The sequence below is a fragment of the Anneissia japonica genome, unplaced genomic scaffold (assembly GCF_011630105.1).
Source record: "Anneissia japonica isolate Jap-2015-1 unplaced genomic scaffold, ASM1163010v1 scaffold376_len1572418_cov194, whole genome shotgun sequence".
Taxonomy (NCBI): Eukaryota; Metazoa; Echinodermata; class Crinoidea; order Comatulida; family Comatulidae; genus Anneissia; species Anneissia japonica.
In genome coordinates this window covers 1,233,614-1,248,719 of record NW_022741166.1, presented here as the reverse complement: position 1 = coordinate 1,248,719, position 15,106 = coordinate 1,233,614, and the positions used below count along the sequence as shown (strand labels likewise).

The following is a 15,106-nucleotide window of genomic DNA, read 5'->3' as shown; positions in this document are numbered from 1 at the left end:
ATATATATATATATATCAAATTTGTATCTCTACCGAGATCCAGCCATTGTTTCCTAAAACATTGTTGTCAGTATTTTGCCTTTTAATCTATATAATGTATAGGCCTACATATATAATATATTAATGACATTAAAAGGCACTGATAAACAACAATGCTCCGGGAAACAGTGGGTAGATATACAAAATTTATAAGAAACGGCTAAAAAGTAAACGTAAGAATATATTATATTGCCTTAGTTTGGAGTCTCCACACTTTCTTAATACGAAATATTCGGTAGCATCACCGTTACTGTTACAATTTATTCGCCCAACAATGTATTCGGATTCAAGTTGAAGAATGTTTAAAATATTTAATTGTTAACTTTTAAATTCGTTTGAAATAAATCTATCCTCCGTAGATTATTATTATTTATTAACATATTCTTTGTGGGCTGTATTCGTTCACGGGGATTAGCCGATTACTACTTTGATTTAAAATTTAATGCTCGCAATGTTTAAAAAATCAAGAATATTTTAAGGTAGCTTTCCATTTACTTAATTTTCGGACCGAATTAATGCTTTAATGGCCGTTGAATATCATCATCCGGAGCTCTGCATCTCATGATTGGCTGTGCTGAAGCGCGTGAACTTATTTACATGATACGCGTAATTAAGTCGTGACTATACGCGCTAACTATGACGTCAACTCTTAAGAATGTCACTTTAACGAAGCCTATTATCTTCTTCGCATCTTCTTTTAAACGCAGCCTAAATAATCTCCTCTTCGCATCGCTTTTAATAGGACATCGACTAAGACACACATCTTATAAACCAACCTCAATCATTGTTGGCTTTAAAAACAATTTTGTTTTAATTAAATAAAGCTTATGAAGCGTGTGTGGAGTTTTTTCCCAATCTCGTTGAATTGAACATCAATGTTTTAGTGGATTTGTAATAATAATAACGATTTTTTTAAAATGTTGTGCATTTAATTTTAAGTAATGTAATTTTGTATTAACTGTTTAATTTGTGATATTACCAGACTGTTTACCACATACATAATATAAATGAAATGAATATATAATAATGATGATGATGATGATGATAATAATAATAATAATAATAATAATAATAATAATAATAATAATAATAATAATAATAATAAAAATTAAATTCTTCCATAGCGCATTCCACAAAAAGGCCTCAATGCGCTTTAAAACAAGAAAAACAAGCAGTAAATAATTTTGACTGAAACTAACAGTGCTCTATCGGTACAAGTATCCAGAACTGTGCTCCACCCACCGATGTCAAAAACAACGTCGCTGTCACACCCGGGTGCACGCAGGTACTCTGTTAGACAGTATGCTGGGCTCCAGTAGCAATAGTAGGTGTGTTAAGAATATAGTATTTTAAGAATATAGTATTTTAAGTATAGTATTCTTATACTGTAAGTAAGATATGATTTTAATTTACATCGATTATTTCTTAAAATTTTTCTTTTGGTATAATTGTTTAACTTTGATACAGAATAATAATATAATTTATAAAAATTAATAGAAACAATTTTTGTTATCTGTTTTTTATTTTAAGATTTTGATTCTTCAAATTATTTATAATGTATTTTATATACACATAATTTTATCATTAGTGTATGAAATTTGTAGCATAGCAAGTGTATACTCATACTATTGCATTATGAGATTCTTCCTTACCCTTTTCATTTATCTATTTATCACATCCATAGGATGCTATTTTGCAAGAGCATGGAGGTATAAAATCGAGATGAGAGGCTTGAAATTTTTTACAGTTTACCTAAATAACTAATTACGTTTCGTAACTTTTTCGTTTAGGGCTATGTTTTGTTCCGATTTGAAAACCGTTGTTACCATTTACATGTGTGTATACATAATACGTAGCTATAATAGCATATGGGCATATATGCCTATGTATAATATAACAACAAAAAAACAACCTGTAGGCAGAATGAACATAGCGAGATGTTTTATATGAGTTACAATATGGTCCTACAATGATAAAACAATTATGTTATTATTGTTATTATTATTATTATTATTATTATTATTATTATTATTATTATTATTATTATTATTGTTATTATTGTTATTATTATTATTATTATTATTGTTATTATTGTTATTATTATTATTATTATTATTATTATTATTATTATTGTTATTGTTATTATTATTATTATTATTATTATTATTATGTTATTATTATTATTATTATTATTATTATTATTATTATTATTGTTATTATTATTATTATTATTATTATTATTATTATTATTATTATTATTATTGTTATTATTATTATTATTATTATTATTATTATTATTATTATTATTATTATTATTAGGGTCAATGTCAATCCCAAGAAGTTGAAAAAACTAGCCGTGCATGTGCGATTACTTCCTTATTATGTTTCTGTACATTTCATAGAAAAGATTCTGAAATGAAGATCTTCCAATATGATTGATTACAATAAGATAATACTCGGAATTTTCCAGTACTGAGCAGTGGCGTGTTGTTAGAAAAGTGTCGGATCTTCTCACTCGCTTTTTAGCCTGACACGCAAAAGGACCTTCTCTATTCATGATAGCGATACCCCTTTATTCACCACTAAGGCATTGGGCACGAAGGGGAGTAGTGAGGTGAAATGCCTTGATTGTTTCCTGATATTTATAATTTGATTGTTCCTTGGTTTAGCCGACAATACACGCGTTGATACAGTTGTATTTGCGGGCAGCGTCGTACATACGTAAAAGCTGGGCACACATTCGGCCCAAGAATGCAACTCCGCTCTGTGTTTGACGATGCGACGCCGCCTGCTGATTGTCGTGGCAGTCTGATCGGTCGTGCAGACATCGTCACTTCGTCGGCCGTCCGGCGACCGTCGCAGTGTGCGTCCGGTTCATTTTTTTTGCATTTGCGTTCGTCGTCAACGAGGGGTGTTGCGTGCGTTTGCGTGCGTCCATTGATTAACAAGAGTGATTAACTCGTAGATTGTTCTATTTATACTCAAATCAATTGCACAAATGCATGCGTAGACCCATGTCACTCTCATCAAAAATGAATAATAGTTAACTTCACTTAGCGTACTTGCGCCCTAGTTTTCGTTTCAATGCTTAATCATTAAGTGACAAAATTAGAGGACGGGGAATGAGTATCATCCATCATAGGGGCTTGATGCAAACGAGTGAACTTCACTGTCAAATTGAAAGAAGATCGCGACCGATTTGTGACTCATGTGTGGACTTGTTAATCCGCAAAACTGAGTCGGATATCTACTCGGTTTCTTCATCCATCAGGAATTAATGGAAATGAGTGAACTTGGCTATCAACCTGGCGTAAGACTGCACTCGACTTTTCCTGTATTAATACATTATTGCGATGGGATAGATTAAAATTAGAGTCAAGTTTGAGGCAGTTTGACTGTTAATCATGGTAAAAATGCAACGGAATGTTAAGATAAAAATACACCCAAGGGTGTAGGCACAACTAGTAAATGACGGACTCACAATGATTTTACATGACAGATTACTGTAGTACAAATAATAAAAAGTAAAAGAAATTTTATGTGTTGAAAATATCTTACAAAGAAAGTTGATTATTTCCTTTATTTCCTTCTATGTTGTCGTTCCTTTTCCTCCTTTATTCTTATTGTCCTCTTCCCCTACCTACTCCCACTCTACTCTACCAGTTGGCACATTTTATTTCTTTTTTTTTTTAATTCTTAGATTTGATAATTATTACGATTATTATTGCTATTATTATTATTTATTTCCCTATTTTGATTGTTTTTGTTGCATACTATCATCATTATAACAACGATAATAATAATTAATTAATAAATAATAATTATTATTGTTATCATCATTATGTTATTATGATTATCCTATTCATTGTTATTATTATTATTATTATTATTATTATTATTATTTATTATTATTAATAATATTATCTACATGTTCACATAAATCATGTGTTATGATTATCCTTATTCATTATTATTATTATTATTATTATTATTATTATTATTATTATGTTATTATGATTATCCTATTCATTATTATTATTATCATTATTATTATTATTATTATTATTATTATTATTATTATTATTATTATTATTATTACTACTATTATCATTATCATCATCTACCGTACATCGTGACATAAATTAACAACCATTTTAATTTGAGATTGAGATTTGTTTTTTCTGCACGCACAATATGCTAGCATCTAAGAAATTACAGTAATAGGACAGTATTTTGAGATGTGTAAAGTCGTTTTTCACCAAGGATAATTTCCTAAAAGTTAATAGGTGATTGAAATAAAACATCCTAAACTTCCTGTTTGCAGAGCTGAATTCCGAAATAATTATAGTCGAGCATGCCGACGCGATCTGTTCACAAACGGCCATGAAAGTGCTTCGTTCGTCGCTAGGCCACCGCATGACTACGAGAGGCAAATGTCCATATAAAAACAAAGCTCTAATTAGTTAAGGCCAATTAAAATCTAAATTAAACTGCTTCTAAGATGGAAAATGTTTTGACAACATATAGAAATCACATTTAATGAAGAGGCCGTGGGCCTATGTCACGGATGTGAAATGTTTGAAGTTTGAAGTGCAATGGAGCTATAATAGCCTACCACAGTAATAAGCATTATTTCAAATTAACATAGGCCTTTTATAAGAACACTGAGGCTTAATTTCCTAAAAATTACAACAAAATATATAAGAACACGTTGAGGCTGAGGCAAAATGTGGAATGGAACTTTCATATAAGAAATAAAGAAAGAAGGAAAGAAAGGATGAAAGAAAGAAAGAAAGAAAGAAAGAAAGAAAGGAAGGAAGAAAGAAAGAAAGAAAGAAAGAAAGGAAGGAAGAAAGGAAGAAAGAAAGAAAGAAAGAAAGAGAGAGAGAGAAAGAAAGAAAGAAAGAAAGAAAGAAAGAAAGAAAGAAAGAAAGAAAGAAAGAAAGAAAGAAAGAAAGAAAGAAAGAAAGAAAGAAAGAAAGAAAGAAAGAAAGAAAGAAAGAAAGAAAGAAAGAAAGAAAGAAAGAAAGAAAGAAAGAAAGAAAGAGAGAAAGAAAGAGAGAAAGAAAGAGAGAAAGAGAGAAAGAGAGAAAGAAAGAAAGAAAGAAAGAAAGAAAGAAAGAAAGAAAGAAAGAAAGAAAGAAAGAAAGAAAGAAAGAAAGAAAGAAAGAAAGAAAGAAAGAAAGAAAGAAAGAAAGAAAGAAAGAAAGAAAGTAAATAAATAAAAAATATAGAATGGAAAACTTACTCCTTCTTCTTTTAGAGGGCGCTTCTTTCGTCTTTCCTGCTCATCTAGACTTCAGACACAACCAGCAAAGAAACACATCAACACATTACTTATATTTTTTTTAATTATATAACTTTAGAACCAAAATCATAATATGAAAATTTTATTATAGGAAATTGTTTCTCTTGGTCAATATTTTGCAATGATAAAAACTCTCTTGACATTGAAAATAATTAGTTAAATTCCCTCGATACTCCGATAAAATACATTCGATGTATGTTTTCTTTCACTATGATTAAGCTGTCTCAATATTCAGTCCGATGTTGACCTAAACTCCAGTATATCCTCTCTTAATTGTCTTGCAAACAATTTGGCATAATCAATTAAATTAACTAAAAGTTCAAATGCTTTGCACTGCCTGTATTAGAAAAATGAATTATAGTAGTTCTGGTGCCTCTTCTTCATCTTATCGTAATTCGATCATATGATCAATATTTCAGAATAATGCAAGTTGTCTTGATCCAGCAACTTGTTTCTAAATATACAACAATTGTTTGTGTTCTTTCACCGGGATTACTCGTTCGATCTCTTCAAGTGTACTTTACTTTTCTTGCAACATTGGCCATGCTTTGCTGCTGCATCTGCCAAATACAAAATTTAATAAAAGAGTGAGAAACAGCAGATAATGAGAAACGAGAGCAGTCTAATAAATAATAATTTCATAATGTAACTTTAGTATATCTCATTTGATACTTACAATGCCATTGATTCTTTGATGCACTTGCAGTAAAGATTTGTCTGTCCTCTGCAAACAAACAAATGAGGCATGTTGTGGCAAAATGGCTAAGTTGTAGCAAAAATTGAAATTCAGGTTATTGGTATTTTCAGATACCTGAGTATGTTATCTTTAAAATGAGAGGTCATTCATTCAAATTGGACATTTCAAGCCTAAGTTATTGGAAAGTGAAAGTAGAGTACTCTTAGACTCAAGATAAACATGATTTTGAGTAATTGCCTTTCAAAGTTATTTGTACATACATTGTTTAATAGAATGAACTATAAAAAATAACGTTAAATAAACAATTTGTTAACCACTTCCAGAACTAATACTTTGGGTACAAGAAAACATAAAAGGTAAATTTAATCTAGCATAACAGTTATAAAGTTCTTGTAATTATTTACATTATTAAAAAACATAGGGCTAACTAATATTTGAAAAATTAATTCTTATAAAAAATTTGGAAGAACTTTCAGGCTGACCAATGACAAAATGAATATTGAAGAAGTTGCTTCTTTAATTAATGATTTGTTTTTGTGCAAAAGAAACAGACAAAAGTAATGGTCGTAGCCTATGGTTAATAACAACAAAATCAATGCGTCAGATAGGCCATTTTAATACGTACTTTAACTAGTTTCTGATGGTGGCCTGCCAACCATTGCATGTCTTTTATTTAAACTGCAGGACACAATTTTGTTTTGTTTTGTTTTTGTTTTTGTTTTTGTTTTTTTTTTTGGGGGGGGGGGGGGGGCGTGGTTATCATGTTTATTTAGGATAGATAGATTCATAGTTTAGTAATGTTTCTGTTTTTTTTTTTAATTATTAGTCTCTTCCTTCTTTTTATTGACTAACATACCGTATAGTAAATTAAAATTGAAATAATCTCAATCTTTATGGTCTTTCGATTTGTTGCTCTTTTCACCCCTGAAGTTCATGTTCTTTTTTTTTTTTTTAAATTAAACTTATAAGATTTGTTAAGAAGTAAGAAGTGTGTGTCAATTAGCTGGTGGATGTCCTAATAACCTTAAGTCATGAACAATTAATAAATGAATAGCTAATCCAAAGTAGGGGCGTACATGTTTATATTTCATAAAATGATGGTTCCATTGATTACTGGCCTATAAATGCAAAATGATAGGGAAGTACTGCCTATTCGTTACTTGGATATGAATTTTCTGTTTTTAAGTTTAGGTTAAAGTTTTTACTTAGGGCCTAAAAGCCAGCACTACAGCTAGATATAGAATTTTCCCTATGTTTTTAGCTCATCACAGCGGTATATCTTTCCAGTATGGTAGGCCTATGGTATAAAATGCATGCAAAACGGTTGATTGTGTTTTTTACCCGTTTTATCATATAATTCGGTAGGTCCGTTTAAGGTATCATTACGCAGTTTATTTGGTCTAGATTTATTAATCTGTAGACATAAATAAAAAAAACATGTCATAATTTTATTACTACGTAAACGTGTCTGGAATCATTAATAGATGACTTTTTTCAGCCACTTAGGGTTGTTTATTATGTTTGTGAGTGAAGACAAGATGGCAGCTCGCATGGGTGAAATACGGAAGTGAATGACAACAAATGTTTTCGATGTATCACAGTTTTCTGCAGTATTATATATGAACTTATTTGACATCAGCAAGACATCAATACAATTACATGTTGATACCTACAGAATTGTACAAAGTAAGTGAAGATCTGTTTGTAGGAACGGATGGAAAACCAAATTATGAGTGTCTAGGCCAGCGCTCGTCGTAATTATGTCCTGTATGCCCTGCCTGAAAGGACACCTTAATAGGCGTAAACAATCTGTAATTGGTGTGACGACTACGCATTTTTGGGCCTAGCATTATACTTGTTTTTGAAACAGTTATCGTGAATTTTAGAAGCACAACACCGACCCGGTAGCATTAAATATACAGTATCTATCATAATCCACCATTGTCTCAGAACTTATTTAAATATTCAATGTTTATCTCCAGAAATTATCTCTTGACTTTGTGTTGTTTTATGTTAGATAATAGATCAGAGTTGTGCTAGGACCAGGTACTGTATTGTACGTCATATCAATATATGGTATGTATGGTAATCTCCTAGTTAGATCAGAGAGGGGCTATTATACAAATATTGACTGCTCATGAGGGGAATGGTGAAATCTATTGCCCTGAGGTGATGTGGAGACTATAGCCTGCTATCTTGTCGAGGGCCAAAGGCCCCAGGGAAGATAGTAGGCTAAGGTTGCAGTATGATCTGATCACCACATAACCGGAGGGCTACAGTTTTCACTGTTCCTCGAATCTAGAGCAGTCAATATTTGTTTTATATATTTCATACATAGATTCTACGAGGCTAAAAAAAGTAAAGAAAAGAGTACCCACCAAGTAGGCCTAGACGGTCAAAGGGCCTATCTCTCTCATCGTAGAGGTCGCACTCCCCTTACCGCCCATACTGTACATGTCATAAATTACACAGCGACATTATACAGTAAGTGGGGGCTAGAGATTAGCCGATAGGAAAAAGCCAAATATATTGTCCCCTAATAGTGATGTCCCAAAGAAGGGCTTCTACTGTATTTTATTCTCAAATTTAAAATGTAAGGGCTTAATTGTGTCTGTAGGCATATCAAAAAATGTAATAATAAAAAAACAGGACTTTTTTTTATATAGTAAAATTACAATACCATTTTTAACTAGAAAGATAGCCTCTTTAATGTTTGCCTTACTGTAGGCCTTTTACTTGTATCTTTGTTTTATTGTTTTTCATATTCATGAACTTGAATAAATGAAATAAAAATATTAACTGATGAAGTATGAATTTAATAATTTTGTAAGTTTTATATACTATGATGCTTTAAAGTTCTTAAGTTTTCTTGGAAATCAGATTTTGAATATTGTATTTATATTTTTTTAATTTAATTTAAATTTTATTAAATTAATTTTGACTTTAATTTATATGGCACATTAATATTAAAGCAATATAACACATGAAATGAAAAGTCTGCTTAAGTCGGCTCAGCCTAGTCACCCTAAGCCTAGGATCCCAGCTTACACGGGCAGTATAACATTTCTTTTAAGATGCTATCTAGCCAATTGACATACAGTGGAACCTCTATTAAAGAGACACCTTTGGGATCGAAAAAGTGTCCCCTTGATAGAGGTTGGTCGTAGTGTTAATAGATACATTTTCTTCACTTCTTGCCCAAAAAGTGTCCCTTTATTTTATAGGTGTCCCCCTTAATATGGGTATCCCAAAGGAGAATTCTAACTGTGTTTCCGTATTATGCTACATTAATGATAATCCTTTTCAAAATGTAAGCATCTCTATTTTTTATTACCCTACTGTATTTAAAATCACAGGAAGAGGCACTTTGAATACACAGTTTTTTCTCTTCCAGAATTCATGTTGATGAACAAGATGGCATAAACAGGTATAGATTAGGATCAATTTAGTCACATCCCACAATGGCGTTGTTAGATGATCCCTCCTTCATCATATCGCACATTCGTCATTCCTTCATCACAAGTGATGATACCGGAATGTGCGAGATGGTGATCATGAATGAGGAGGTTGATCATAATAGCAAAAAGCGGGAACTTCAAGCAAAGAAGACAACCCCGTGGTCAACGTACTGTGTGCCAGAGAATGATTCTGGTGAGTTCAAAGTTTAACAGTGTTATATTTTTTACAGCTTTTTACATGTTTTTTTTTTAAACTAAGGTTGTGGCTGGATAATCAGTGGCAGATTCAGAAATTTGCAATAGTAGGGGCACAGAGAGGGACTTTAATAGATAGAGGCTCTATACTGCCACAGCCCCATCATGCTTTGGGCTGAGGTAAGAAAATTTATGGTTATGACACCTGCTAGATGGCCGGAAATGGCACTCTTAGACTCAAAATTTGAAAAAACTATTCTTTTTCTCATTTTTTTTTTTAAATTCTGAATCCACCACTGATAATTAATGGTCAATTTAAACCTAACAATTAAAATGTTTTTACATTTATGATTTTTTACAGTTGTGGGATGCATTGCACCCATACTGAACACACACAAACCTCTCAAGACATTATTTTGTTCTGTTTCCATAAGTATTACTGCTGGGCCTCATTACATTTTTGTTTCTTATTTGTCATCTGTATCCATTTGATCCTATCCTTATAAATTAACTCATTGGTCATAGTTCAGTAATTATAAAATTAAAGTCTGGTCCCTGGGAACTCAAAGCAACTGCCGTGCAACACCACCCTGAGGGTAACTTTTTGCAGTACACTTGGAGACAATCTTCTGGTCTTTTCTGAAAAGAGTATGCTTTTTAAATATCTATTTCTAAAAACAAAGCATTATCATACATTACTTTTGAGTAAAGACAAAATGTTTGACAATTTGATATCCAGACGCGTGCACAACTCTGGAAGAAATATATTGTAGTACCTGAACCATTCTTTTAAATGTCCTACCATTATTGGCCATTAAGATGTTCATTAAGATATCGTAAAAAAATAATTTTACAATAACACAAATCTACAAAGTATTGGATGAAGCCTTGTCACACTACAAAGCAACACGTTTGAGAATTCATTATTTAAATTACGTTAGTATAGTACATACAGTGAAGGGAGCAACAGAGTATTCAGTATATAGTTAGGTAAGTGGAACAATGGGTGGGTGTCATTTATGAGAATAATTTTCAGGCTAATATTATTGTTGACTTTTAAGTCTCTCAAGATGGAAGGGTGACCAGACAGAAGATGGTTCCCCAAGTCATTTAAACTTACGCCATTTATACAGGAGTTCCCTTCTTTCTGCTCCCCCTCCTGCAAATATCTGGACCCGGCCCAGTATCTCACAGCCTCGCGAAAGGCCGCCAAATAATAATTAACAAATTGTGAAATAATTTAGATAAGAGATGTGTAAAATTCCAAAGACTGGACACCCACAGTATGTAGGGGAAAACCATAAAACCTTCACAACCATAGGTTCCCTTTCCTTCGGACCTTATGCCACCCCCCCCCCCCCCCACTCCCAAAGCAAAACAATTATGGATCCTGCATTCAGGCACACAAAGATATTCATACAATGCTTACCACCAGCTCCTTCAAACTGCACTAACAATATGATACAGTATTTTAAGTTATGTCCCCACTCTCCATAGTACTGGGTTCTGCCTCACTGATGTCAAACTACCGGTATATTTTTAAGTCGTATCATTATTATTAACTCTGCCAAGGATGTTATGTATTCACCCCTTGTCTGCTGTTAACAAGATTACGCAAAAAGCAAGGAATGGATCATCATAGAATTTAGTGGAATGGTTCATAATAATCTAAGTAAATCCTTGCCAAGCTGGAGCTTACAGTATCCCCAGTTTCTGTAGCATGAAGTGGATGAGAGTGTGATACTGGGTAGGACGCTGGTTCACCGCAATATAAGACAAAATATGTACATTCAAATAATTTTTGTTATTTCTATAAGAAATGTTCATTTACACATAATTTTTAATAAATAAAATACTTTATATCAGAACAATATGGAGAAGTTAATACTATTTAATGTAACTTTCTTAATAATGTAATATATTTATATCGTCGCTCACACCACGAACTAACACAATCAAATTAGATTGTGTTAGTTCGTGAAATCAAGATAGCGCGTCAAAATATGCGCTGTTGTTGTTAAGGACTTTTTGTGTGGTAAAGAATACAAAATTGCTTGACAACAAATACGCACTCGTTTTGACGCGCTACTGTGATTTCATGAACTAACACAATCTACTTTGGTTGTGTTAGTTCGTGATGTGAGCGACGATATTTTCTGCAAAAAATATTAATATTTTGATTTCATATTGTCTATTTCTACCTAAACCAAGCGGGTAATTAAAAATACTCAGCAGTTGTTAATGGATATTTATACCGCATCTGTAAGAGATTGTCATAATTGTCAAAATATCATATTTATTGACACAAAGACTTAACAAAATGTATATAAGAATTCTGTCAATCCATGCAGGATTGGAGTTTTTGCCTCAGGTTTAAACCATTAAATCTTACGAGTTTTGAATCTGCATAAAAATACATCCATACTATAAAAAAGAAAATAGATCATTTACCTGTGGTAACCCCATGAAGAGCTTTCACAGTAATTTGAAATATCTTCTACTATATATAAATGAAAAAAAAATTGCTTAATTATTTCATTGCAAGGTTTTGCAACATATGTCATATCTCGTCTTCTCATTAGTATTTGAGTTTTAATATCTATCGCGATGTTGAAATAGGTTTGCGGCTATCAGGTAGTATGCTGGAGTTGATTGAAATAATTGTTGTGGCATTGATACTAAAATTGATTTGGTTTAGTTCGCATGAGTTTTAATCCTGATTAAGATGTTAACGTTTGATTATTTTGAAATTGTCTTGAGGGAAGATGTGGAAAAGGATGAGAAGAGGTGAGATGAAAAGAGAAGACAGACAGAATAGAGGAGAAGGAGTAAAAGATTGAGGTCAGGGTATGAACAAATGGAAAGAATATTTGCAAGTGAAAAAACAGATAGATATAGTAAGCGATGGTAAGAAATAGGGAATAGGTGGGGGGAAGGGGTGAGCTGAGGGAAAGGTGTGAGCTGAGGGAAAGGTAAGTATAGGGAAAAGCCATTAGGACCACTAGTGAATGGAAGCACACCAATCAAATTAGTCTTTCCCTAAACATTGATGATACTAATGTTTATTAATTTTTGATACATTTTAATGTATCTTTATCTGCCTCAAATAGGTACACAGTATTTTCATGGTCGTTGGGAAGAACAACAATCATACATATAATCTGGAGCATCCAATGCTCCCTTTAGAATATTTCTTGTCGCGCATGAATTCAGCATTGACCCCTTCAACAGCATTTACATCCTATTTGTAACTGTACCCCAGTGGTCATTGGAAACTGGAAAAGTCATACACATAATGTGCTACTTCTTCACATTCAATGTACATATGGTACCTTACCAGGTATTCCCTGTATTCCCTTGAGTGGAGATAGACTAACTAGATAAAGTGTCTCTCCTTCACTTTTTTCCCCATCTGGGTCTCTCGTGAGATCTAGGTTATTGCTGCCAAGTTGCCCAAATGCCTTCCTCTACAAATTCATGACATATACACTTTGTTTATTTTCATAGTTAAAAATATCATAATGATTAATATCAAAATAAAAAAAAATAATAATAAAGTAAAAAAATATAAAATTAAATAATATGTACGTGAGAAATATAAACACTGTAGAATATCTTCAATAAATATTAAATGTATAGCAAGAATATTATTTACTGCAAGAAAATATAAAAACTTCAAATCTGTGAGAATATACTTTTTCTTAGCGAGAGTGCCGAATGGATGCTTATTAGTGAGTCTCAAGCTGGGCACTCACTGCCTACAATGGTCGTCGGTCGACGCGATTCAATGGCGAACGTAATGCGAAGACGTATGCGTAACGGGTTGTTTTTATTTGCGGTCCATTCAGACTGCCACGGACAATCAGCATACTGCATTGAGTTGTCTAACACTTACAGGGAGCGGAGTTGGATTCGTCTGAGTGCCCGGCTTAAGGTCCATGAGACTTAGCCAGTATGGTAATTGTTTTGCATTTTTATGCAAAACAATTACCAAACTTCTACAAAATTCATCATGTACAGTATATGCACAGTATATATTTACATCTAAGCCAGTAACATACTGTATTACTTTATAGTAAACAAAAAAAAAATCTCAAAATAAACAGTAAACAAATAGAACCATACACCATACACTATTTTTACCAAGCTGTAAGACTGATCTGGCTAAGATCCTGTTTAGAAAGCATGTAATTAGTTACCTTTAAAGATCCATACAGTTGAGAAGATCTCTTGTCCTTAAGGTGATATTCATGAGAATAGATATTTGATTCAATGAATAGAAAACAATTTGTGATAATGCATCGATTTGCTTCTTATAGTCTTTATCTATTTGTATACGAAATGACTCGCTAACGACTGTAGACAAAATGATTGATTAGTTTTGAAAAGCATCATCATTATATTCATAACAAGGATAAAGGTGTTTAAAGTTTTCGCATCAAAATTTGATTGCTGGTCAGGCGTCACAGCGCGCTGTGCTTCGCCAAGGGGAACGGATGACAAAACTACAGCGTGGAACATAGTACGCATAATAATGCCACTATTTTAATATTGAACGATATTGTCTGTTATGATTGTGCCAGTCCCTGGAGAGGTTGTAGCTGATTGTGCTGAAGTGGAATTATCTGAGACTGGTGATACAAATAACTACATTCTAGTGAAGACGCAATAATTCATTTCAGATCTACAAAAATCCAATTATCAACTGTGATGAATAGTAGAGCGCATTACTCTCAGTTAAATGGACTGTAAACTGATGGAAGGATCAAGTCCTGGTCACTGGAAAACAGTGTTTTTTTTCCCGTCTAAAACATCATTAAGTATTCATACGCTCAACTATTAGGAATTTGAGATTAAGTCAACAGTGATATGATACCAGAGCTATCTTTATATTAATCGGTATTATAAATAGAATAGTTAATTTTGTACAGTGGTGATTTGATATTTTATAAATATGACTTGAAAATAAGTTCTTGATATTATCGATTATACTGTAGGCCTACAGTTTTTTTTTTATTATAATCACCATTGCTCATCATGGAAATCAACATTATCATCATTATTGTTACATTATCTTCAACATCATCATGATCACGATAAACATCATCATCATCAATTTCATATCATTATCATAATCATCTTCATAAAAACCAACATGATTGCCATATCACTATCATCAAAATTGATATAATGATCAACATTATTTTATCTTTATTTTAAATGAACATTTTTACAAGGAAAGTACAATTTTTATATTGTAGTTGCTAGGCAAACACTAGATTTTCCAAGTTATGACCTGGGATGTTTGATACCTGTTATATAATATAAAGCTGTATTTATGGATAAAGAATAACAAGGAGACGAATAATAACATTTTTAAGTATTTGATTGATTGATTCATTCATTCAT

At 32.2% G+C, this 15,106-nt stretch overlaps 1 protein-coding gene and 1 long non-coding RNA gene across 4 annotated transcripts in view; one reads left to right on the top strand and one right to left on the bottom strand.

The window, feature by feature from the left end:
* Positions 1-5,372: 5,372 nt before the first annotated feature.
* On the bottom strand, positions 5,373-6,078 carry LOC117118584. Its single transcript, XR_004447072.1, has 2 exons — positions 6,024-6,078; positions 5,373-5,907 (listed from the first exon to the last, which is right to left on the bottom strand). It is a non-coding gene; the product is annotated as an uncharacterized LOC117118584 (long non-coding RNA).
* Positions 6,079-7,558: 1,480 nt separating this feature from the next.
* Positions 7,559-15,106, top strand: part of LOC117118609 (target of rapamycin complex 2 subunit MAPKAP1-like) — a 51,271-nt gene continuing 43,723 nt past the window's right edge. For 2 of the 3 annotated variants that reach the window (XM_033263243.1, XM_033263241.1), the window contains exons 1-2: positions 7,559-7,730; positions 9,439-9,695. In XM_033263243.1, the coding sequence (XP_033119134.1) occupies positions 9,506-9,695 (190 nt within the window). In that variant the 5' untranslated portion in view covers positions 7,559-7,730; positions 9,439-9,505. Of the gene's footprint in view, positions 7,731-8,061; positions 8,121-9,438; positions 9,696-15,106 lie in introns of all 3 variants that reach the window. The other variant, XM_033263242.1, reaches the window with a different exon arrangement.